This window comes from Ranitomeya variabilis, chromosome 6 (assembly GCF_051348905.1).
Source record: "Ranitomeya variabilis isolate aRanVar5 chromosome 6, aRanVar5.hap1, whole genome shotgun sequence".
NCBI lineage: Eukaryota > Metazoa > Chordata > Amphibia > Anura > Dendrobatidae > Ranitomeya > Ranitomeya variabilis.
The window spans coordinates 239,821,966-239,847,660 of NC_135237.1; the positions used below are offsets into that span (position 1 = coordinate 239,821,966).

A 25,695-nucleotide genomic window follows, 5' to 3' on the forward strand; every position below is an offset into this window, starting at 1 on the left:
ACCCCAAAAATACACTTAGAACCCTTCACACACAAGGAATTAGCCCGCAAAACCTGAAAAACCCTCCTGACCTGTTGGACATGAGAATCCCAGTCATCCGAAAAAATCAAAATATCATCCAGATACACGATCATAAATTTATCCAAATATTCACGGAAAATGTCATGCATAAAGGACTGAAAGACTGAAGGGGCATTTGAAAGACCAAAAGGCATTACTAAATACTCAAAATGGCCCTCGGGCGTATTAAATGCGGTTTTCCACTCATCCCCCTGCTTAATTCGCACCAAATTATACGCCCCACGGAGATCAATCTTAGAGAACCACTTAGCCCCCTTTATTCGAGCAAACAAATCAGTCAGCAGTGGCAGAGGATACTGATATTTGACTGTAATTTTATTCAAGAGTCGATAATCAATACACGGCCTCAAAGAGCCATCTTTTTTAGATACAAAGAAAAAACCGGCTCCTAAGGGAGATGAAGAAGGACGAATATGTCCCTTTTCCAGGGACTCCTTAATATATTCTCGCATAGCAGCATGTTCAGGTACAGATAGATTAAATAAACGACCCTTTGGAAATTTACTGCCCGGAATCAGATCTATGGTACAATCGCAATCTCTGTGAGGAGGTAGTGAACCAAGCTTAGGCTCCTCAAAAACATCACGATAATCAGACAAAAATTCCGGAATCTCAGAGGGAATAGATGACGAAATGGAAACCAAAGGTACGTCCCCATGAGCCCCCTGACATCCCCAGCTTAACACAGACATAGCTTTCCAGTCAAGGACTGGGTTATGAGATTGTAACCATGGTAATCCAAGCACCAAAACGTCATGTAGATTGTACAACACAAGGAAGCGAATCATCTCCTGATGGTCTGGATTCATACGCATAGTCACTTGTGTCCAGTATTGTGGTTTATTACTAGCCAATGGTGTAGAGTCAATACCCTTCAGAGGTATAGGAACTTCCAGAGGCTCTAGATCAAACCCACAGCGCCTGGCAAAGGACCAATCCATTAGACTCAAAGCGGCGCCAGAGTCGACATAGGCATCCGTGGTAATTGACGATAATGAACAAATCAAGGTCACAGACAGAATAAACTTAGACTATAAAGTGCCAATTGAAATAGACTTATCAACCTTTTTTGTACGTTTAGAGCATGCTGATATAACATGAGTTGAATCACCACAATAGAAGCACAACCCATTTTTTCGCCTAAAATTCTGCCGTTCGCTTCTGGACAGAATTCTATCACATTGCATATTTTCTGGAGCCTTCTCAGAAGACACTGCCAAATGGTGCACAGGTTTGTGCTCCCGCAAACGCCGATCAATCTGAATAGCCATTGTCATGGACTCATTCAGACCTGTAGGTGCAGGGAACCCCACCATAACATCTTTAATGGCATCAGAGAGACCCTCTCTGAAATTCGCCGCCAGGGCGCACTCATTCCACTGAGTAAGCACAGACCATTTACGAAATTTTTGGCAGTATATTTCAGCTTCATCTTGCCCTTGAGATAGGGCCATCAAGGCTTTTTCAGCCTGAATCTCTAAGTTAGGTTCCTCATAAAGCAACCCCAAAGCCAGAAAAAACGCATCCACATTGAGCAACGCAGGATCCCCGGGTGCCAATGCAAATGCCCAGTTTTGAGGGTCACCCCGCAGCAAGGAAATTACTATCTTAACCTGCTGTGCGGGATCTCCAGCGGAGCGAGATCTCAGGGAAAGAAATAATTTACAATTATTTTTGAAATTCAGGAAACGAGATCTATCCCCGGAGAAAAATTCTGGTATAGGAATTCTAGGTTCAGATATAGGAGCATGAATAACAAAATCCTGTAAATTTTGAACCTTCGTAGCAAGATTATTCAAACCTGTAACCAAACTCTGAGGATCCATTTTAATCAGGTGAGATCAGAGCCATTCAAGGATTAGAAGGAGAGAGAGAGACAAAGGCTGCAATTAGAGCAGAAATGCAACTGAGTCAACTAAAAAGCAAACTCAGAAGGAAAAAAAAAAAAATCTGCAGACTTCTTTTTCTCTCCTTTCTTCTGCCAACGGTTTTAACCCTTGGCCGGCCATACTGTCATGGTTCCCAATGGCAAGGGAACGTCAGAGAACTTAAACAACAGACTAGCTCTTGGGTGATGGAATCTCGAGCTGACCGTGAGCTAAACCTACCACACAACTAACAGTGGCCGGGTGGCGTACCTACGTTTTATCCCTAGACGCCTAGCGCCAGCCGGAGGACTAACTAACCCTAATAGAGGAAAAGACAGACCTGGCTTACCTCTAGGGAAATTCCCCCAAAAAGGAGACAGAAGCCCCCCACATATATTGACGATGAGTTCAGACGAAAAGACATACGCAGTATGAAGGTAGGTTCAGCAAAGCGAGGTCCGCTTACTAGATAGCAAGAAGATACAATAGGGAACTTCACGGTCAGCTGAAAACCCTATTAAAATACCATCCCGAAATTACTTTAAGACTCATGTGTCAACTCATGACACCGGAGTGGCAATTTCGGCCCACAAGAGCTTCCAGCTACAGAAAAATAACATAACTGTGAACTGGAACAAAAATGCAAAACAAACTTAGGACTAAGAGTCCAACTTAGCTGATAGTAGTCTAGAAGCAGGAACATGCAACAGAAAGGCTCTGGTTACATTGATGGCCGGCACTAGAATAACTGAGCAGCAAGGCTAAATAGGATACACCCATATCCTGATGGAAACAGGTGAACAGAGAAAGTGAAGCACACAAGTCCAGTACCACCAGTGACCACCGGGGGAGCCCAAAAACCAAATTCACAACAGTACCCCCCCCTCAAGGAGGGGGCACCGAACCCTCACAAGAACCACCAGGGCGATCAGGATGAGCCCTATGAAAGGCACGGACCAAATCAGAGGCATGAACATCAGAGGCTGTCACCCAAGAATTATCCTCTTGACCGTAGCCCTTCCACTTGACCAGATACTGAAGTTTCCGTCTGGAAACACGGGAGTCCAAGATCTTCTCCACAACGTACTCCAATTCACCCTCAACCAACACCGGAGCGGGAGGCTCAACGGAAGGCACAACCGGTACCTCATACCTGCGCAATAATGACCGATGGAAGACATTATGGATAGAAAAAGATGCTGGGAGGTCCAATCGAAAGGACACGGGGTTAAGAATCTCCAAAATCTTATACGGGCCGATGAACCGAGGCTTAAACTTAGGAGAAGAAACCCTCATAGGGACAAAACGAGAAGACAACCACACCAAGTCCCCAACACGAAGACGAGGACCAACACGACGACGGCGGTTAGCAAAATGCCGAGTCTTCTCCTGGGACAACTCCAAATTGTCCACCACCTGTCCCCAAATCCGATGCAACCTATCCACCACAGTATCCACTCCAGGACAATCCGAAGACTCCACCTGACCGGAAGAAAAACGAGGATGAAACCCCGAATTGCAAAAGAAAGGAGAAACCAAAGTGGCAGAACTAGCCCGATTATTGAGAGCAAACTCCGCCAACGGCAAAAAGGCAACCCAGTCATCCTGATCAGCAGACACAAAACACCTCAAATAAGTCTCCAAGGTCTGATTAGTTCGCTCAGTCTGGCCATTAGTCTGAGGATGGAACGCAGACGAAAAAGACAAATCAATGCCCATCCTAGCACAGAACGCCCGCCAAAATCTAGACACGAACTGGGTCCCCCTGTCAGAAACGATATTCTCCGGAATACCATGCAAGCGAACCACATTTTGAAAAAACAGAGGAACCAACTCGGATGAGGAAGGCAACTTAGGCAAGGGCACCAAATGGACCATCTTTGAAAAACGGTCACACACCACCCAGATGACAGACATTTTCTGAGAAACAGGGAGATCAGAAATAAAATCCATAGAGATGTGAGTCCAAGGCCTCTTCGGAATAGGCAAAGATAACAACAATCCGCTGGCCCGAGAACAACAAGGTTTGGCCCGAGCACAAACATCACAAGACTGCACAAAAACTCGTACATCTCGAGACAGGGAAGGCCACCAGAAGGACCTAGCCACCAAATCCCTGGTACCAAAGATCCCGGGATGACCTGCCAACACAGAAGAATGAACCTCCGAGATGACTCTACTGGTCCAATCATCAGGAACAAACAGTCTACCAGGCGGGCAACGATCAGGTCTATCCGCCTGAAACTCCTGCAAAGCCCGTCGCAGGTCTGGGGAAACAGCAGATAATATCACCCCATCCTTAAGGATACCTGTAGGTTCAGAATCACCAGGGGAATCAGGCTCAAAACTCCTAGAAAGGGCATCCGCCTTCACATTTTTAGAACCTGGTAAGTATGAGACCACAAAATTAAACCGACAGAAAAACAACGACCAGCGCGCCTGTCTAGGATTCAGGCGCCTGGCAGACTCAAGATAAATCAAATTCTTGTGATCAGTCAATACCACCACCTGATGTCTAGCCCCCTCAAGCCAATGACGCCACTCCTCAAAAGCCCACTTCATAGCCAAAAGCTCCCGATTACCAATATCATAATTTCGCTCGGCGGGCGAAAATTTTCGTGAAAAGAACGCACAAGGTCTCATCACGGAGCAGTCGGAACTTTTCTGCGACAAGACCGCCCCAGCTCCGATCTCGGAAGCATCGACCTCAAGCTGAAAAGGAAGAGTAACATCAGGCTGACGCAACACAGGGGCGCTTAAGCTCCCGAAAGGCCTCCACAGCAGCAGGGGACCAATCAGCAACATCAGCTCCCTTTTTGGTCAAATCAGTCAAAGGTTTAGCAACATCAGAAAAACCAGTTATAAATCGACGATAAAAATTAGCAAAGCCCAAAAATTTCTGAAGGCTCTTAAGAGAAGAAGGTTGCGTCCAATCACAAATAGCCCGAACCTTGACAGGATCCATCTCAATGGAAGAGGGGGAAAAAATGTACCCCAAAAAAGAAATCTTTTGAACCCCAAAAATACACTTAGAACCCTTCACACACAAGGAATTAGCCCGCAAAACCTGAAAAACCCTCCTGACCTGTTGGACATGAGAATCCCAGTCATCCGAAAAAATCAAAATATCATCCAGATACACGATCATAAATTTATCCAAATATTCACGGAAAATGTCATGCATAAAGGACTGAAAGACTGAAGGGGCATTTGAAAGACCAAAAGGCATTACTAAATACTCAAAATGGCCCTCGGGCGTATTAAATGCGGTTTTCCACTCATCCCCCTGCTTAATTCGCACCAAATTATACGCCCCACGGAGATCAATCTTAGAGAACCACTTAGCCCCCTTTATTCGAGCAAACAAATCAGTCAGCAGTGGCAGAGGATACTGATATTTGACTGTAATTTTATTCAAGAGTCGATAATCAATACACGGCCTCAAAGAGCCATCTTTTTTAGATACAAAGAAAAAACCGGCTCCTAAGGGAGATGAAGAAGGACGAATATGTCCCTTTTCCAGGGACTCCTTAATATATTCTCGCATAGCAGCATGTTCAGGTACAGATAGATTAAATAAACGACCCTTTGGAAATTTACTGCCCGGAATCAGATCTATGGTACAATCGCAATCTCTGTGAGGAGGTAGTGAACCAAGCTTAGGCTCCTCAAAAACATCACGATAATCAGACAAAAATTCCGGAATCTCAGAGGGAATAGATGACGAAATGGAAACCAAAGGTACGTCCCCATGAGCCCCCTGACATCCCCAGCTTAACACAGACATAGCTTTCCAGTCAAGGACTGGGTTATGAGATTGTAACCATGGTAATCCAAGCACCAAAACGTCATGTAGATTGTACAACACAAGGAAGCGAATCATCTCCTGATGGTCTGGATTCATACGCATAGTCACTTGTGTCCAGTATTGTGGTTTATTACTAGCCAATGGTGTAGAGTCAATACCCTTCAGAGGTATAGGAACTTCCAGAGGCTCTAGATCAAACCCACAGCGCCTGGCAAAGGACCAATCCATTAGACTCAAAGCGGCGCCAGAGTCGACATAGGCATCCGTGGTAATTGACGATAATGAACAAATCAAGGTCACAGACAGAATAAACTTAGACTATAAAGTGCCAATTGAAATAGACTTATCAACCTTTTTTGTACGTTTAGAGCATGCTGATATAACATGAGTTGAATCACCACAATAGAAGCACAACCCATTTTTTCGCCTAAAATTCTGCCGTTCGCTTCTGGACAGAATTCTATCACATTGCATATTTTCTGGAGCCTTCTCAGAAGACACTGCCAAATGGTGCACAGGTTTGTGCTCCCGCAAACGCCGATCAATCTGAATAGCCATTGTCATGGACTCATTCAGACCTGTAGGTGCAGGGAACCCCACCATAACATCTTTAATGGCATCAGAGAGACCCTCTCTGAAATTCGCCGCCAGGGCGCACTCATTCCACTGAGTAAGCACAGACCATTTACGAAATTTTTGGCAGTATATTTCAGCTTCATCTTGCCCTTGAGATAGGGCCATCAAGGCTTTTTCAGCCTGAATCTCTAAGTTAGGTTCCTCATAAAGCAACCCCAAAGCCAGAAAAAACGCATCCACATTGAGCAACGCAGGATCCCCGGGTGCCAATGCAAATGCCCAGTTTTGAGGGTCACCCCGCAGCAAGGAAATTACTATCTTAACCTGCTGTGCGGGATCTCCAGCGGAGCGAGATCTCAGGGAAAGAAATAATTTACAATTATTTTTGAAATTCAGGAAACGAGATCTATCCCCGGAGAAAAATTCTGGTATAGGAATTCTAGGTTCAGATATAGGAGCATGAATAACAAAATCCTGTAAATTTTGAACCTTCGTAGCAAGATTATTCAAACCTGTAACCAAACTCTGAGGATCCATTTTAATCAGGTGAGATCAGAGCCATTCAAGGATTAGAAGGAGAGAGAGAGACAAAGGCTGCAATTAGAGCAGAAATGCAACTGAGTCAACTAAAAAGCAAACTCAGAAGGAAAAAAAAAAAATCTGCAGACTTCTTTTTCTCTCCTTTCTTCTGCCAACGGTTTTAACCCTTGGCCGGCCATACTGTCATGGTTCCCAATGGCAAGGGAACGTCAGAGAACTTAAACAACAGACTAGCTCTTGGGTGATGGAATCTCGAGCTGACCGTGAGCTAAACCTACCACACAACTAACAGTGGCCGGGTGGCGTACCTACGTTTTATCCCTAGACGCCTAGCGCCAGCCGGAGGACTAACTAACCCTAATAGAGGAAAAGACAGACCTGGCTTACCTCTAGGGAAATTCCCCCAAAAAGGAGACAGAAGCCCCCCACATATATTGACGATGAGTTCAGACGAAAAGACATACGCAGTATGAAGGTAGGTTCAGCAAAGCGAGGTCCGCTTACTAGATAGCAAGAAGATACAATAGGGAACTTCACGGTCAGCTGAAAACCCTATTAAAATACCATCCCGAAATTACTTTAAGACTCATGTGTCAACTCATGACACCGGAGTGGCAATTTCGGCCCACAAGAGCTTCCAGCTACAGAAAAATAACATAACTGTGAACTGGAACAAAAATGCAAAACAAACTTAGGACTAAGAGTCCAACTTAGCTGATAGTAGTCTAGAAGCAGGAACATGCAACAGAAAGGCTCTGGTTACATTGATGGCCGGCACTAGAATAACTGAGCAGCAAGGCTAAATAGGATACACCCATATCCTGATGGAAACAGGTGAACAGAGAAAGTGAAGCACACAAGTCCAGTACCACCAGTGACCACCGGGGGAGCCCAAAAACCAAATTCACAACAGTACCCCCCCCTCAAGGAGGGGGCACCGAACCCTCACAAGAACCACCAGGGCGATCAGGATGAGCCCTATGAAAGGCACGGACCAAATCAGAGGCATGAACATCAGAGGCTGTCACCCAAGAATTATCCTCTTGACCGTAGCCCTTCCACTTGACCAGATACTGAAGTTTCCGTCTGGAAACACGGGAGTCCAAGATCTTCTCCACAACGTACTCCAATTCACCCTCAACCAACACCGGAGCGGGAGGCTCAACGGAAGGCACAACCGGTACCTCATACCTGCGCAATAATGACCGATGGAAGACATTATGGATAGAAAAAGATGCTGGGAGGTCCAATCGAAAGGACACGGGGTTAAGAATCTCCAAAATCTTATACGGGCCGATGAACCGAGGCTTAAACTTAGGAGAAGAAACCCTCATAGGGACAAAACGAGAAGACAACCACACCAAGTCCCCAACACGAAGACGAGGACCAACACGACGACGGCGGTTAGCAAAATGCCGAGTCTTCTCCTGGGACAACTCCAAATTGTCCACCACCTGTCCCCAAATCCGATGCAACCTATCCACCACAGTATCCACTCCAGGACAATCCGAAGACTCCACCTGACCGGAAGAAAAACGAGGATGAAACCCCGAATTGCAAAAGAAAGGAGAAACCAAAGTGGCAGAACTAGCCCGATTATTGAGAGCAAACTCCGCCAACGGCAAAAAGGCAACCCAGTCATCCTGATCAGCAGACACAAAACACCTCAAATAAGTCTCCAAGGTCTGATTAGTTCGCTCAGTCTGGCCATTAGTCTGAGGATGGAACGCAGACGAAAAAGACAAATCAATGCCCATCCTAGCACAGAACGCCCGCCAAAATCTAGACACGAACTGGGTCCCCCTGTCAGAAACGATATTCTCCGGAATACCATGCAAGCGAACCACATTTTGAAAAAACAGAGGAACCAACTCGGATGAGGAAGGCAACTTAGGCAAGGGCACCAAATGGACCATCTTTGAAAAACGGTCACACACCACCCAGATGACAGACATTTTCTGAGAAACAGGGAGATCAGAAATAAAATCCATAGAGATGTGAGTCCAAGGCCTCTTCGGAATAGGCAAAGATAACAACAATCCGCTGGCCCGAGAACAACAAGGTTTGGCCCGAGCACAAACATCACAAGACTGCACAAAAACTCGTACATCTCGAGACAGGGAAGGCCACCAGAAGGACCTAGCCACCAAATCCCTGGTACCAAAGATCCCGGGATGACCTGCCAACACAGAAGAATGAACCTCCGAGATGACTCTACTGGTCCAATCATCAGGAACAAACAGTCTACCAGGCGGGCAACGATCAGGTCTATCCGCCTGAAACTCCTGCAAAGCCCGTCGCAGGTCTGGGGAAACAGCAGATAATATCACCCCATCCTTAAGGATACCTGTAGGTTCAGAATCACCAGGGGAATCAGGCTCAAAACTCCTAGAAAGGGCATCCGCCTTCACATTTTTAGAACCTGGTAAGTATGAGACCACAAAATTAAACCGACAGAAAAACAACGACCAGCGCGCCTGTCTAGGATTCAGGCGCCTGGCAGACTCAAGATAAATCAAATTCTTGTGATCAGTCAATACCACCACCTGATGTCTAGCCCCCTCAAGCCAATGACGCCACTCCTCAAAAGCCCACTTCATAGCCAAAAGCTCCCGATTACCAATATCATAATTTCGCTCGGCGGGCGAAAATTTTCGTGAAAAGAACGCACAAGGTCTCATCACGGAGCAGTCGGAACTTTTCTGCGACAAGACCGCCCCAGCTCCGATCTCGGAAGCATCGACCTCAAGCTGAAAAGGAAGAGTAACATCAGGCTGACGCAACACAGGGGCGCTTAAGCTCCCGAAAGGCCTCCACAGCAGCAGGGGACCAATCAGCAACATCAGCTCCCTTTTTGGTCAAATCAGTCAAAGGTTTAGCAACATCAGAAAAACCAGTTATAAATCGACGATAAAAATTAGCAAAGCCCAAAAATTTCTGAAGGCTCTTAAGAGAAGAAGGTTGCGTCCAATCACAAATAGCCCGAACCTTGACAGGATCCATCTCAATGGAAGAGGGGGAAAAAATGTACCCCAAAAAAGAAATCTTTTGAACCCCAAAAATACACTTAGAACCCTTCACACACAAGGAATTAGCCCGCAAAACCTGAAAAACCCTCCTGACCTGTTGGACATGAGAATCCCAGTCATCCGAAAAAATCAAAATATCATCCAGATACACGATCATAAATTTATCCAAATATTCACGGAAAATGTCATGCATAAAGGACTGAAAGACTGAAGGGGCATTTGAAAGACCAAAAGGCATTACTAAATACTCAAAATGGCCCTCGGGCGTATTAAATGCGGTTTTCCACTCATCCCCCTGCTTAATTCGCACCAAATTATACGCCCCACGGAGATCAATCTTAGAGAACCACTTAGCCCCCTTTATTCGAGCAAACAAATCAGTCAGCAGTGGCAGAGGATACTGATATTTGACTGTAATTTTATTCAAGAGTCGATAATCAATACACGGCCTCAAAGAGCCATCTTTTTTAGATACAAAGAAAAAACCGGCTCCTAAGGGAGATGAAGAAGGACGAATATGTCCCTTTTCCAGGGACTCCTTAATATATTCTCGCATAGCAGCATGTTCAGGTACAGATAGATTAAATAAACGACCCTTTGGAAATTTACTGCCCGGAATCAGATCTATGGTACAATCGCAATCTCTGTGAGGAGGTAGTGAACCAAGCTTAGGCTCCTCAAAAACATCACGATAATCAGACAAAAATTCCGGAATCTCAGAGGGAATAGATGACGAAATGGAAACCAAAGGTACGTCCCCATGAGCCCCCTGACATCCCCAGCTTAACACAGACATAGCTTTCCAGTCAAGGACTGGGTTATGAGATTGTAACCATGGTAATCCAAGCACCAAAACGTCATGTAGATTGTACAACACAAGGAAGCGAATCATCTCCTGATGGTCTGGATTCATACGCATAGTCACTTGTGTCCAGTATTGTGGTTTATTACTAGCCAATGGTGTAGAGTCAATACCCTTCAGAGGTATAGGAACTTCCAGAGGCTCTAGATCAAACCCACAGCGCCTGGCAAAGGACCAATCCATTAGACTCAAAGCGGCGCCAGAGTCGACATAGGCATCCGTGGTAATTGACGATAATGAACAAATCAAGGTCACAGACAGAATAAACTTAGACTGTAAAGTGCCGATTGAAATAGACTTATCAACCTTTTTTGTACGTTTAGAGCATGCTGATATAACATGAGTTGAATCACCACAATAGAAGCACAACCCATTTTTTCGCCTAAAATTCTCCGTTCGCTTCTGGACAGAATTCTTTCACATTGCATATTTTCTGGAGCCTTCTCAGAAGACACTGCCAAATGGTGCACAGGTTTGCGCTCCCGCAAACGCCGATCAATCTGAATAGCCATTGTCATGGACTCATTCAGACCTGTAGGTGCAGGGAACCCCACCATAACATCTTTAATGGCATCAGAGAGACCCTCTCTGAAATTCGCCGCCAGGGCGCACTCATTCCACTGAGTAAGCACAGACCATTTACGAAATTTTTGGCAGTATATTTCAGCTTCATCTTGCCCTTGAGATAGGGCCATCAAGGCTTTTTCAGCCTGAATCTCTAAGTTAGGTTCCTCATAAAGCAACCCCAAAGCCAGAAAAAACGCATCCACATTGAGCAACGCAGGATCCCCGGGTGCCAATGCAAATGCCCAGTTTTGAGGGTCACCCCGCAGCAAGGAAATTACTATCTTAACCTGCTGTGTGGGATCTCCAGCGGAGCGAGATCTCAGGGAAAGAAATAATTTACAATTATTTTTGAAATTCAGGAAACGAGATCTATCCCCGGAGAAAAATTCTGGTATAGGAATTCTAGGTTCAGATATAGGAGCATGAATAACAAAATCCTGTAAATTTTGAACCTTCGTAGCAAGATTATTCAAACCTGTAACCAAACTCTGAGGATCCATTTTAATCAGGTGAGATCAGAGCCATTCAAGGATTAGAAGGAGAGAGAGAGACAAAGGCTGCAATTAGAGCAGAAATGCAACTGAGTCAACTAAAAAGCAAACTCAGAAGGAAAAAAAAAAAATCTGCAGACTTCTTTTTCTCTCCTTTCTTCTGCCAACGGTTTTAACCCTTGGCCGGCCATACTGTCATGGTTCCCAATGGCAAGGGAACGTCAGAGAACTTAAACAACAGACTAGCTCTTGGGTGATGGAATCTCGAGCTGACCGTGAGCTAAACCTACCACACAACTAACAGTGGCCGGGTGGCGTACCTACGTTTTATCCCTAGACGCCTAGCGCCAGCCGGAGGACTAACTAACCCTAATAGAGGAAAAGACAGACCTGGCTTACCTCTAGGGAAATTCCCCCAAAAAGGAGACAGAAGCCCCCCACATATATTGACGATGAGTTCAGAGGAAAAGACATACGCAGTATGAAGGTAGGTTCAGCAAAGCGAGGTCCGCTTACTAGATAGCAAGAAGATACAATAGGGAACTTCACGGTCAGCTGAAAACCCTATTAAAATACCATCCCGAAATTACTTTAAGACTCATGTGTCAACTCATGACACCGGAGTGGCAATTTCGGCCCACAAGAGCTTCCAGCTACAGAAAAATAACATAACTGTGAACTGGAACAAAAATGCAAAACAAACTTAGGACTAAGAGTCCAACTTAGCTGATAGTAGTCTAGAAGCAGGAACATGCAACAGAAAGGCACTGGTTACATTGATGGCCGGCACTAGAATAACTGAGCAGCAAGGCTAAATAGGATACACCCATATCCTGATGGAAACAGGTGAACAGAGAAAGTGAAGCACACAAGTCCAGTACCACCAGTGACCACCGGGGGAGCCCAAAAACCAAATTCACAACAGGCGGTCCTGCAGACGTAAAGTAGGAGAATGTAGCACAGTTGCTTAAGCCTTATAATGTTATAAGAAGGTCTTTAGTGGATTCAAAGTGTACATCCTTAAAGGCAATGTTAAATTATTGTTCAAAATTTGCACTTAGTAGAATACCCGGTTGGGTAAGAAAAGTTATTTATAGTAGGTTATTTAAGAGTATTTAACCATGTTTGTAACGTTCAAGTGTCCTCACCTCCCATAAAGGGAAGCTCTGTTCAAATATGCTTATTGTAATTGCACTCACAAAAATTGTATGTCTTTTTGCTGACATGTATTGTTGTTTTCTTCCCAGTCCAGGAGTACTGGATTTAACCGGGGGGGAGTGCAGCGCCCCAGAGTCCTGGTCGTTGCAGTACTGTGGCTCCGCCGCTAAGGGGGGCTATGCTACGTCTGATGGCACTGAAGGAGTTTATCTAACCAGGTATCACATACACCAATACATTTCACAGTCGGGCCTCCAGGGGGAGCTAAGGGTACTATTCATTAGGCCACTCCTCACATACTGGTAAAACTGGGGGTCAGGCAGGAAGTTAGAGAGAAAGCTGACTGGGTACGAACCAGGCAACACCTTGTGGCAGAGGGTGTTGCAGGGGAAGATTTGGTAGGGTCCCTGTCAGGGGTGGGATCCTGACAGCGGCCTGGCAAACAGAGAGAAAGATACGGGACCGCGCCTGCACTTCATAGCGGCGGTGCCCTAAGAAAGGACAAGAAGCGAGATTTATTGTGCTGAGTGAGAAACGAGATCAAAGCAAGAAGGAGAATACCAGTAGGAGTCGTGCTGTAAGATCGAGGCAACATCCTACTGAGGCGTAAACAACCGGCGGCCAGAACGCCGAGGAGGTACAGAGCTCTAAGCCATACTTCAAACCAACGGCAGGACAGTCAGTCACAGGCGGGCTGTCTCACTTAAATCACCCACGCAGACATAGGGGGCAACCTGTGGAGAGGGGCGACTCTAGGGTCCCGGAAGAGCTCCGAGCCTACCCGTCATACGGGTGCGTCCCAACCATAACACCTGAGAGGGACGGAAGATTAGCAGAAGATCATCTAATCGAGTTGTGAGGGATCATGAGAAACAGACACAACAGTTGTGGGGACTATCCCATAAGCACAGCAGGGGAGGACCACAACACATAGCACTAGCAGGAAGGCACAGATTTCCACCTGCAAGGAGAACTCTGGAGGTGCCATTGGACCGGCCGGACTTGCGCAGCCTGGTGAACCGTATTCCGGACTGAGGACCCAGAGACCTTCAGTAAAGAGGTAAAGAGACCTGCAACCTGGTGTCCTCGTTATTTACTGCACCGCACCACCATCACTATCTACATCTATTACTGTACGCCCCTCAGCAGGGTCACGGACCAGGTCTAGCCACCGTGACAACCCCAGAGCAGAGACTCAGAGGCCCGGTACCGGGTACCCCTCGGCCCTGCAGCAGTGGGGGCGCTACATTAGCGCCTAACTCCTGAGCCACCCAGAGGTAAAGAGGGAAAAAAAAACACAACAGAGTACAGAAACAAAAATGGCTCAGCACTTTCTTTCCCTTCTTCGGAGATGCGGTTAACTCATTATGGGCCAGTTGTACTGTTATGAACTGGTGGCCTAGGAGCAGCATGAGACGTACTCTGGAGACGGTGGTATCTGTACTGACCGCAGACCCTGAACTTAACACCGCAACTAGAAGTAGCCGTGGGATGTACCTACTGATCCTAGACACCTCGACACAGCCGGAGGACTAATTAACCCTATAGATAGAACAGGGAAAGCTATCTCGCCTCAGAAAATTCCCAAAGGATAGGCAGCCCCCCACAAATATTGACTGTGAGAGGAGAGGAATAAACATACACAAGCTGAAAACAGGATTTAGCAAAGGAGGCCAATCTAGCTAGATAGGAAAGATAGGACAGAGTACTATGCGGTCAGTATTAAAATACTATGAAATATCCACCACAGAAAGTACAAAAACTTCACATCTAACTAAAGACATGAAGGGTATATCTGCCTCTCCAGAGATACCAGCTTGACTGCATAAATCCTTACACAGATTAAGCTGGACAAGAAAAAACATGAAATGCACTGAACAATAAGGCCCACAAAATGTGGGCTGCAAAACAAGCAGGACTTATCTTGGTGAAAAGACCAGGAAGGAAGAGAGACCATGAAGAGATGTGAATCCTCCAGATACAATGGACAACTGGCACTCACTAAAGGGTGAAGCCAGACTAAATAGCCCAGTCCAGAGTGAACACACCTGATAACTGCTGTGAAGGACAAACAGCAGCGCTACCACTGATAACCACCGGAGGGAGCCCAAGAACAGAATTCACAATAGAGGAGAACAGCAAGGAGCGGCAGACACCGTTAGTAGGCCCAACCAAACCAGTAGGCCAAATGCAGTTGTAAAATTCCTATAGGCCGAAAGCCTGAAGATTGAAGCTCAGGAGAAAAACACAGGAGAATACCAAGGAGTGGCAGACACCGTTAGTAGGCCCAACCAAACTAGTAGGCCAAATGCACTTTAATATGTGATATCGGCTGCAAATTGAGGCTCTGCTTTGTGCAGTGAAGGACAGCTGTATTGAGTGGCGCAGACAGACACAGGTAGTAGGCCTAAATTAAAAAAGTTGGCTCAATGCAGTTTAAAATTGGTTACAGGGGTACACAGGCGGCAGAGCGTTGTAAAGCGGAGGACGATTGTCAGGACTGGAGTGGCCCAGACAGACTTAGGCCTAAAATAAAAATGTTGGCTCAATGCAGTTTAAAATGGGTAACAGGGGTACACAGGCAGCACTGGTTTGGTCAGCGGAGGACGATTGCTAGGAGTGGCGCAGACAGACTTACTATGCATAAAATAAAAAAGTAGGCTCAATGCAGTTCACAATGGGTAACGGGTACACAGGCAGCATTGTTTTGGTCAGCGGAGGACGATTAGTAGGAGTGGCGCAGACAAACTTACTAGGCCTAAAATAAAAAAGTTGGCTCAATGCAGTTCTAAACTGGTAACAGGAGTAAACTGGTGGCACCGCTTTGTTCGGGGGAGGACAACTGGAATAAGTGGCTGACACAGTACGTTGGCCTAAATAGTAAAGCGGGCTAAATGTCTGCAAAAAAAATGTTCGTAAATAAGCAGGTGGCAAAGCAACGTACAGGGGTGGGTTCCTCAGCTGAGTACCAGATAGTGGTAGTTCGCGCACAGTATTCACAGGTCAAAATGGAGGGCATGGTCCCTGTATATGTTTACTGTCATCTCTCAATTTGTATTGGTAGTGCCATTGAAGGATTAACAGCACCGACTAAACAGCGGTGGAGCACTGTTTGAGCTGGGGGGGGACACTCTCTCGTGGGCGGCGGTACTGGCCCAGGGCCCCTCATATTACGACGGTGTGTCTGAAGTTGGGTGTGCACCCCCACCGCCAGAGACACTTAATTGTACGATGAGGGACCCTGTGCCAGTGCCGTCGGCCAAAAGTGGGCACACCAACCTGTCCAGGCAAACGGCACTTGCACGGGTGCTTGCGCCAAGTGGTGACCTCGGGCCCGTGGGGAGAGTCAGGCCATTTAGGGAGGTGTTAAAAATGGCCTATGGTGGACATTCAGCAGCAGCAAATGGAGGAATTGGAGCAGTCAGTAAGAGGAGTCCAAAAGCAAGACCTTTTTAAAGGAAAACTACATGTCAGCAGGGGAAGGTGGGGCAAAAGAATGTGAAATCCATGATTGGTTCATTTTAATGAAGGTTAGATCATCAACATTTTGGGTAGCCAGACGTGTCCTTTTTTCGGTCAGTATTGAACCAGCAGCACTGAAGACTCTTTCTGGCAGCAGGGCAAGCGAGCTCCTGTAACGCATATTCTGCCAATTCAGGCCAGGTGTCTAGTTTAGATGCCCAGTAATCAAAGGGGAATGACCTGTGAGGGAGAACATCGATTAGGGAGGAAAAGTAGTTTGTAACCATACTGGACAAATGCTGTCTCCTGTCACTTTGAATCGATGCAGCTGTCCCTGTCGTGTCAGCGGTCATTGAAAAATCACTCCACAACCTTGTCATAAAATCCCTCTGTCCAATGCCACTTCGGATTTCGGCACCGCTAGCACCTCTGCCATGTTGCCCCCTACGGCTCGTGTGAGAACCATCACAGCTGCTGTGTGCTGGGAATGCCAGAACCAAACGGTCTACAAGAGTTGCTTGTTTGGTAGCCAATATTTGCTCTAGGTTCTCATCTGGCATGATATTTTGCAATTTCCCTTTGTAGCGTGGATCCATTAGGCAGGCCAACCAGTAATCGTCATCGGTCATCATTTTGACAATGCGGGGGTCCCTTTTTAGGATACGCAAGGCATACTCAGCCATGTGGGCCAATGTTCCAGGTGTCAATTCACTGCTTCTGCTGGGTTGAGGAGCACTTTCTTGCAAATCTACATCACAAGTGTCCCGCAAGAAACCTGTACCAGACCTTGCAACGGCACCAGTTTCTATTGCCCCCTGAGAAGCTCCCTCCTCCCATACATATTCATCTCCATCATCCTCCTCCTCATCCTCTTCGTCCGCCACCTCATCCTGGACAGTTCCCTGACCAGACAATGGCTGACTGTCATCAAGGCTTCCCTCCTCCTCGGCTGCAGACGCCTGCTCCTTAATGTGTGTCAAACTTTGCATCAGCAGACGCATAAATGGGATGCTCATGCTTATGATGGTGTCGTCTGCACTTACCAGCCGTGTGCATTCCTCAAAACACTGAAGGACTTGACAGAGGTCTTGTAGCTTCGACCACTGCACACCAGACAACTCCATGTCTGCCATCCAACTGCCTGCCCGTGTATGCGTATCCTCCCACAAATAAATGACAGCACGCCTCTGTTCACACAGCCTCTGAACCATGTGCAGTGTGGAGTTCCACCTTGTTGCAACATCTATAATTAGGCGTTGCTGTGGAAGACTTAGCGATCGCTGATGGTTCAGCATACGGCTGGAGTGTACGGGCGACCGGCGGATGTGCGAACAAAGTTTTTGCACCTTCAGGAGCATGGCTGGTAACTCCGGATAATTTTTCAGGAAGCACTGCACCATCTGGTTCAAAGTGTGAGCCAAGCAAGATATGTGTTTAAGTTGTGAAAGGGCTATGGCAGCCATAAAATTCCTTCCGTTATCACTGACTACCTTGCCTGCCTCAAGATGTACACTGCCCAGCCATGACTCACTTTCTTGCTGCAAGAACTCGGCCAGTACTTCCGCGGTGTGTCTGTTGTCGCCCAAACACTTCATTTCCAACACAGCCTGCTGACGCTTACCACTAGCTGTTCCATAATGAGACACCTCGTGTGCAACACTGGCAGCTGCGGATGGAGTTGCCAGGCGACTGCGCTCTGTGGACGAACTGTCGCTTCTGGAGGAGGAGGAGGAGGGGGACGGGTGTCGAACGCCTGCTGCCAACTGTTTCCTAGACCGTGGGCTAGGCAGAACTGTCCCACTATGGCTGTCCCCTGTGGACCCTGCATCCACCACATTAACCCAGTGCACCGTGATGGACACGTAACGTCCCTGGCCATGCCTACTGGTCCATGCATCTGTGGTGAGGTGCACCTTTCCACTGACAGACTGCCTCAGTGCATGGACAATGCGGTCTTTGACATGCTGGTGGAGGGCTGGGATGGCTTTTCTCGCAAAGAAGTGGCGACTGGGTAGGTCATAGCGTGGTACTGCGTAGGCCATCAGGTCTTTGAAAGCTTTGCTTTCGACCAACCGGTAGGGCATCATCTCTAATGAGATTAATCTGGCAATGTGGGCGTTTAAACCCTGTGTACGCGGATGAGAGGATGAGTACTTTCTTTTCCTCACGAGAGTCTCTTCTAGGGTGAGCTGGACAAGAGACCTGCAGATGGTGGAACTAGCGGTGGTGGCGGGGGTGGACATGGCGGATTGAGAGACAGTTGGTGATGTTGGCCTACATACAGTGCTTCCTACCAATAACCTTCTGATTCCCTGCCTGCTTTGGCCTTGCGACGATCCCTCCACATTTGCTGCTGGTGGTGTCCGAACCGGTGGGCTTACAGTGAGGGAAGCAATGTAGTGTTGCTGACTACCTTCATTCTGACCAGGTGCACCAACGGTACAGGACGTTTGGTAATTAGTCCAGGCTTGCAAGTGCATGCTGGTTAAATGTCTACGCATGCACGTTGTATTTAAATTTTGAAGAATCTTCCCTCTGCTAAAGGCCTTTGAGCATTTCTTACAGATCACTTTAGACTGATCATTGGGATCTTGGTCAAAAAAATGCCACACTGCACTCTTCCTACTATGGAATTCCTTTTCAGGCATTGCACGCTGTGCAACTTTCAGCGGTTGGCCACGCTGTCCTAAAACTGTTTTTGTCACACGTTTTGGGCCTGATACAGGCCTGGCTGATGACAGCTGTTGCGATGTAGATTGGTGTTGCTGCGGATAACCCTCCTCCGCTTGTGAGCTAGTGCCAGCGGCACCCTCTTCCCCCAATGGCTGCCAATCTGGGTCAAGAACTGGGTCATCTATCACCTCCTCCTCCACAATGTCATGTGCACCTTCCTCAGTGTCACCATGTAAGCCGGTGCTATAGCGTTCGGGACAGGGCACGATAGTCTCATCAGGGTCAGATTCTGGCTCAGGAAACTGCGAGGTCAATGTAGTGATCTGAGTCAATGGAACAGCATCATAATCTAGCTGTGGCTGTGCATCAGTGCACTACATGTCCGATTCTTCTTGTAATGGGCACTGTACAATTTCCCTTTCTAACCCTGGCACGGTATGGGTAAAGAGCTCCATGGAGTAACCTGTAGTGTCGCCTGACGCATCCTTCACTTTTGGTTTGGGAGAAGGACACAAGGAAACGTCTTTTTCCGGACCGGAAGCATCCACTGACGACTGGCTGCTCTTAGATTTTGAACTTTGGGAAGAGGAGGCGAAAGAGCTAGAGGCTGAGTCAGCAAGGAAAGACAAAACTTTTTCCTGCTGCTCCGGCTTTAAAAGCTGCTTTCCTACTCCCAGGTAATGGAGCCTTCGAGGCCTTGTGTAGCCAGACGATGACGCAGGCTCAACACCTCCAGCCTTAGGTGCTTCTGTGCTTTTGCCACTACCACCAGATGCAACACCACCACCATCAGTACTAGCTGGCAACCCCCGCCCACGGCCTCTTCCACCAGACTTCCTCATTTTTTGGGGGGAGACACTGAACCACAACTCTGGCCCAGTGGTATAACACAACACTATGAACGTGGCAGAAAGTGGCTGCCTGATATATGACACACTAGCAGTACTGCAGAATATAAACTGTGTGAGAAATACTATCTCACTTTTGGGGGGAGACACTGAACCACAGCTCTGGCCCAGTGGTATAACACAACACTATGAACGTGGCAGAAAGTGGCTGCCTGATATACGACACACTAGCAGTACTGCAGAATATAAACTGTGTGAGAATTACTATCTCACTTTTGGGGGGAGACACTGAACCACAACTCTGGCCCAGTGGTATAACACAACACTATGAACGTGGCAGAAAGTGGCTGCCTAATATACAACACACTAGCAGTACAGCAGAATATAAACTGTGTGAGAAATACTATCTCACTTTTGGGGGGAGACACTGAACCACAGCTCTGGCCCAGTGGTATAACACAACACTATGAACGTGGCAGAAAGTGGCTGCCTAATATACAACACACTAGCAGTACAGCAGAATATAAACTGTGTGAGAATTACTATCTCACTTTTTGGGGGAGAAACTGAACCACAACTCTGGCCCAGTGGTATAACACAACACTATGAACGTGGCAGAAAGTGGCTCTAATTATTATTATAAAAAAAAAAAAAAAAATACTGCAATAACAAGCTTCCTACAATGATCTCATTACAAGTATGGCAGCAATAAAAAGGACTGCTGAACAAAAAAATTGGTAGACAAATAAACAAGACAGGTAACTGTGCAGAAAGGAGCAACAGGATTTTTGCTTTGAAAAAAGCAGTTGGTTTGCACAGCACCGTGCACACAGCTATGCAGCTGCTGCACTAAAATACGACCTCCACTGTCCCTGCACAAAAAGGTGGTGTGGGACAGTGAAAATCGCTCCAGCACAAGCGGTTTGGAGGTTTATATTTCCTCCCTAACTCTGTCCCTGCTTCTGACTAAATGCAGCAAACTCTCCCTATGCTCAGATCGGCAGAAGTAAGATGGCGGTTGGCGTGCACTCCCCTTTATAGCCCCTGTGATGCCGCAGACAGCAAGCCAATCACTGCCATGCCCTTGTCTAAGATGGTGGGGACAGAGACCTATGTCATCACGCTGCCCACACTCTGCGTCCTCCTTCATTGGAAGAAAAACGGCAGTAACAGCGTCATACGAAACGCGACTTTGGCGCTCTGATCGTGTACCGCATGTCCGATCCCACACTAGGATCGGTTCGGGTTTCATGAAACCCAACTTTGCCTAAAAGTCGGCGATTTCTGAAAATGACCGATCCGTTTCGCTCAACCCTAGTGCTGACGTCTGAAGTACGAGATATTCACATACCCTTAGACTTTTCATATCTGTGCCGTGTTTTCCAGTTATAATGAAAACCATGATGCAGCACTAGAACCTTAAATCCATGAACACTATGTGTGTCCAATAGATGTCATTAACCTTGGGCTCTTTCAGACATCCATTTTTCATGTTCGTGTTCTATCCATGTTTTTCACGGATAATCTATTTTTCTGTTCATGTGCATATTTTTTCGTGGACATGTAAATAGTGAACTAGTCAGCAATAATGTGTAACATAGATGCACATAGGGCTTACTATTAAGATATTTTAATGACAGCCAATACGTCTTTTAACTGACCTGAGATATATGAGAATAGCCTCCCCATACAGGTGACAATCTAGCAGCTGTCGGCTGTACACTATAGCTGACAACTTGCTGTATCAGCCACGATCAGTGTTTGCACCTTGCATATCTGTTTAACCCCTTAGATGCTGCTGTCAATAGTGACTACATCATTATAAATGGTTAACAGAGTGTGGGGGCTTCCTCTTTATCCCAATTGGTGCCCTCAGATCATGATCGTGTGGTCCTGATGTTTGCGATGGCTATTCATGACCAATTTGCGGCCTTAGAGTCTAACGGCTGTAGTAATCTGTTCAGAAGTTAGAGGCTTTAAGGTGGTAAAAATACACATTTTCATTCCTGTCATGCCACCTTGCATTAATTCCTGTAAAGCACCTGAAGAGTTAATAAACTACCTGACAGCAGTTTTCAAAACGTCAGGGGGTGCGGTTTTTAAATTGGTATCACGTTTGGGGGTTTCCCAATATATAGGACCCCTAAAGTCACTTCAAACATGGATAAGTTCCTAAAAAAATACATTTTGTAAATTTCCTTGAAAAAATGAAAAATTGCTGCTACATTTTAAATCCTCCTAAAATGCTAACAAACTAAAATAACATTTTATAAATGGTGCTGATGTAAAGCCGACATGTGGGAAATGTTATTTATTAATGTTTTGCTGTGGTATGACTTTCTGGATTAAAGAGATAATCATTCAAAGTTTGAAAATTGCTAATTTTTTTACATTTTTCTCAAATTCCTGATATTTTTTATAAATAAACACAAAAGATATTGACTTAAATTTACCATTATCATAAAGTATAACGTGTCACGAAAAAACAATATCAAAATCACTGGGATTTGTTGAAGCGTTCCAGAGTTATTACCACATAAAGTGACACTGGTCAGATTTCAAAAATTTGGCTCCGTCACTAAGGGGTTAAGCCTTGTTAAGATTAAGGCACTCATGTTGTCTTTTTCAATGAAATTTTGGTTGGTTGCCTCAAAAAGGTACAGTAAATAGTTGTGTGAAAAAGTGTTTGCCCCTTCCTGATTTCTTAGGTTTTTGCATGTTTGTCACACTTAACATTTTCAGCTCACCAAACAAATTTAAATATTAGATAAGGATAACACAAGTAAAGACAAAATGCAGTTTCTAAATGAAGGTCTTTATTATGAAGAGAAAAAGAAATCCAAACCTACAGGACCCTCTGTGAAAAAGTGATTGCCCTTCTCTCCTTAAAACATAAATTAACTAGTTTATTACATCTTTGGGAAGCTGAATTCAAATTCACAAACCTAGGCCTGATTACTGCCACACCTGTTCTCAAACAAAATCACTTAAATAGGACCTGCCTGACAAAGTGAAGTAGACAAAAAGTTCCTCAAAGGCTAGACATCATGCTGCGATCCAAAGAAATTCTAGAACAAATGAGAAATAAAGTAATTGAGATCCATCAGACTGGAAAATATTATAAATCCATTTCTAAAAGTTTGGGACACCAGCAAACTATAGTGAGAGCCATTATACACAAATGGCAGAAACATGGAACAGTGGTAAATCTTCCCAGGAGTGGCCAGCCGATAAAAATTACCCTAAGAGTGTAGCAACAACTCAACCAAAAGGTCACAAAAGACCCCACAATAATATTCAAAAAACAGTGGGCCTCACTTGCCTCAGCTAAGGTCAGTGTTCATGACATCCCCTAGACTTTGGACAATACTCCCAAGACAAGAGACAAAGTTGAACATTTTGAAAGGTGTATGCCCCATTACATCTGACGTAGAAAAAGCACAGGATTTCAGAAAAGGAATATCATACCAAAAGTAAAATATGGTGGTGGTAGTGTGATGCTTTGGGGCTGTTTTTCTCCTTAAGAAACTGGAAGACTTGCTGTGGTAAATGGAACCATGAAGTCTGCTGTCTGCCAAAAAATCTTGAAGGAGAATGTTCGGCTATCTGTTCTGGACTTCAAGCTGAAGCGCACTTGGGTTATGCAGCAAGACAATTATCCAAACCACACCAGCAATTCCACCTCTGCATGGCATAAAAAATAAAATTAAGATTTTTGAGCAGCTTAGTCAAAGTCCCGCATTAATCCAATTGAGATGCTGTATCATGACCTTAAAAAGGCGGTTCATGCTCGGAAACCCTCCAATGTGGCCAAATTACAACAATTCTGCAAAGATGAGTGAGCCCAAATTCCTCCAGAGCACTGTAAAAGACTCACTGCCAGTTATCCCTTAATAATAAAGACCATTTATTATTTATTTATTATTTTGTTATCATTTATAAACTGTATTTTATGTTTATTTGTGTTATCTTTGTCTAATACTTAAATTTGCTTGGTGATCTGAAAACATTTAAGTGTGACAAACATGCAAAAGAGTAGGATAAGGCCATGTTCACACTTTGCGGGTTTTACCGCGGATCCGCGGCGATTTTGATTACATGTAAACCCTATGGAAACCGCAAACCGCTGTGCACATGCTGCTGGAAAAACCGCGCAGAAACGCAGCGGTTTACATTCCGCAGCATGTCACTTCTTTGTGCAGAATCGCTGCGATTCTGCACCCATAGGAATGCATTGATTCGCTAACTTCCCGCATGGGGCTGTGCCCACGATGCGGGAAGTAAGCGGATAATGTGCAGATGGTACCCGGGGTGGAGGAGAGGAGACTCTCCTCCAGGCCCTGGGAACCATGTTTGTGTAAAAACAAAAGAATTAAAATAAAAAATAATGATATACTCACCTCTCAGCGCTGCACGCGGCCGTCCGGTATCAGGGTTGGTGTGCGAGCAGGGCCTGCGGTGACGTCGCGGTCACATGACCGTGACATCACGATCACATGACCGTGACGTCACGAAGGTCCTTCTCGCACAGCATCTTTGGAACCGGACCGCCGCGTGCAGCGCCGAGGAGATCGGGACGTCAGAGGGTGAGTATATAACCATGTTTTATTATTTTTAACATTACTATTGATGCTGCATATTGCTGCATATGCAGCATCAATAGTATAGGAGTAAACCCGCAGCAGAAACCGCAAAACAAACCGTGATAAATCTGCAGGGATAACCGCAGCGGTTTTGCCCTGCAGATTTATCAAATCCGCTGCGGGAGAACCCGCAGAGGACGCCGCAAAGTGTGCACATAGCCAAAGAGAAAGGGAGCAAGCTGTATGTTGGACATTTTTAATATGCACTGATAATGTGATTGGACAGTAGCTGCTAGTCCATGGGCATAGCCAATTTTTATCTAATGTGCATGAAGGCCTTAACACACAAGTGCAAGAGTCAAAATAGAAAAATAATGACGAGCACTGAAACATGTAATGTTATTTTATTTTATTGTAAGAACATAATAAAATAATTTGTCAGGCTGTAAAGATATCTAGTCTATCAAATTCATATGGGGCTCCGAACGAAGATTTGAAAAACAGAGCAAGATTTGAGAACCCTTTCACAGCCTATCTGAAGTATTAACAATAAAAAAAGCAAACAAACCACATGTCCAGGAAATCCTTCTTGTCCATCTTTACCTGGTAAACCTTGCTCACCCTATATAATGAAAGAAATTGAACTCAAATACTGTCATGTGCAAGAATTTGTTAAAGAAAAGCTGTCATCAGACTCTTGCTGCTTCAACCAAAAGGCAGCATGAATTAGACTCTTTCTTCTTGACTACAATGAGATACACTGGTAAAGGGATAATTCTATAAAATGTAGCCTTTATTAACCCCTTAGTGACGGAGCCAAATTTTTGAAATCTGACCAGTGTCACTTTATGTGGTAATAACTCTGCAACGCTTCAACAAATCCCAGTGATTTTGAGACTGTTTTTTCATGACACATTATACTTTATGATAATGGTAAATCTAGGTCAATATGATTTGTGTTTATTTATAAAAAGTATCAAAAATTTTAGTAAAATGTTAAAAAATTTGCACTTTTCTAAATTTGAATGATTATCTCTTTAATCCAGATGGTCACACCACAGCGAACCATTAATAAATAACATTTCCCACATGTCGGCTTTACATCAGCACCATTTGTAAAATGTTATTTTGTTTTGTTAGCATTTTACG

General features: G+C 45.4%; 1 protein-coding gene across 1 annotated transcript in view; it reads right to left on the reverse strand.

The window, feature by feature from the left end:
• Positions 1–25,695, reverse strand: part of COL15A1 (collagen type XV alpha 1 chain) — a 1,855,347-nt gene that overhangs the window by 892,388 nt on the left and 937,264 nt on the right. Inside the window, exon 16 of the mRNA XM_077269528.1 lies at positions 25,115–25,168. Within this exon, the coding sequence (XP_077125643.1) occupies positions 25,115–25,168 (54 nt within the window). The remainder of the gene's footprint in view (positions 1–25,114; positions 25,169–25,695) is intronic.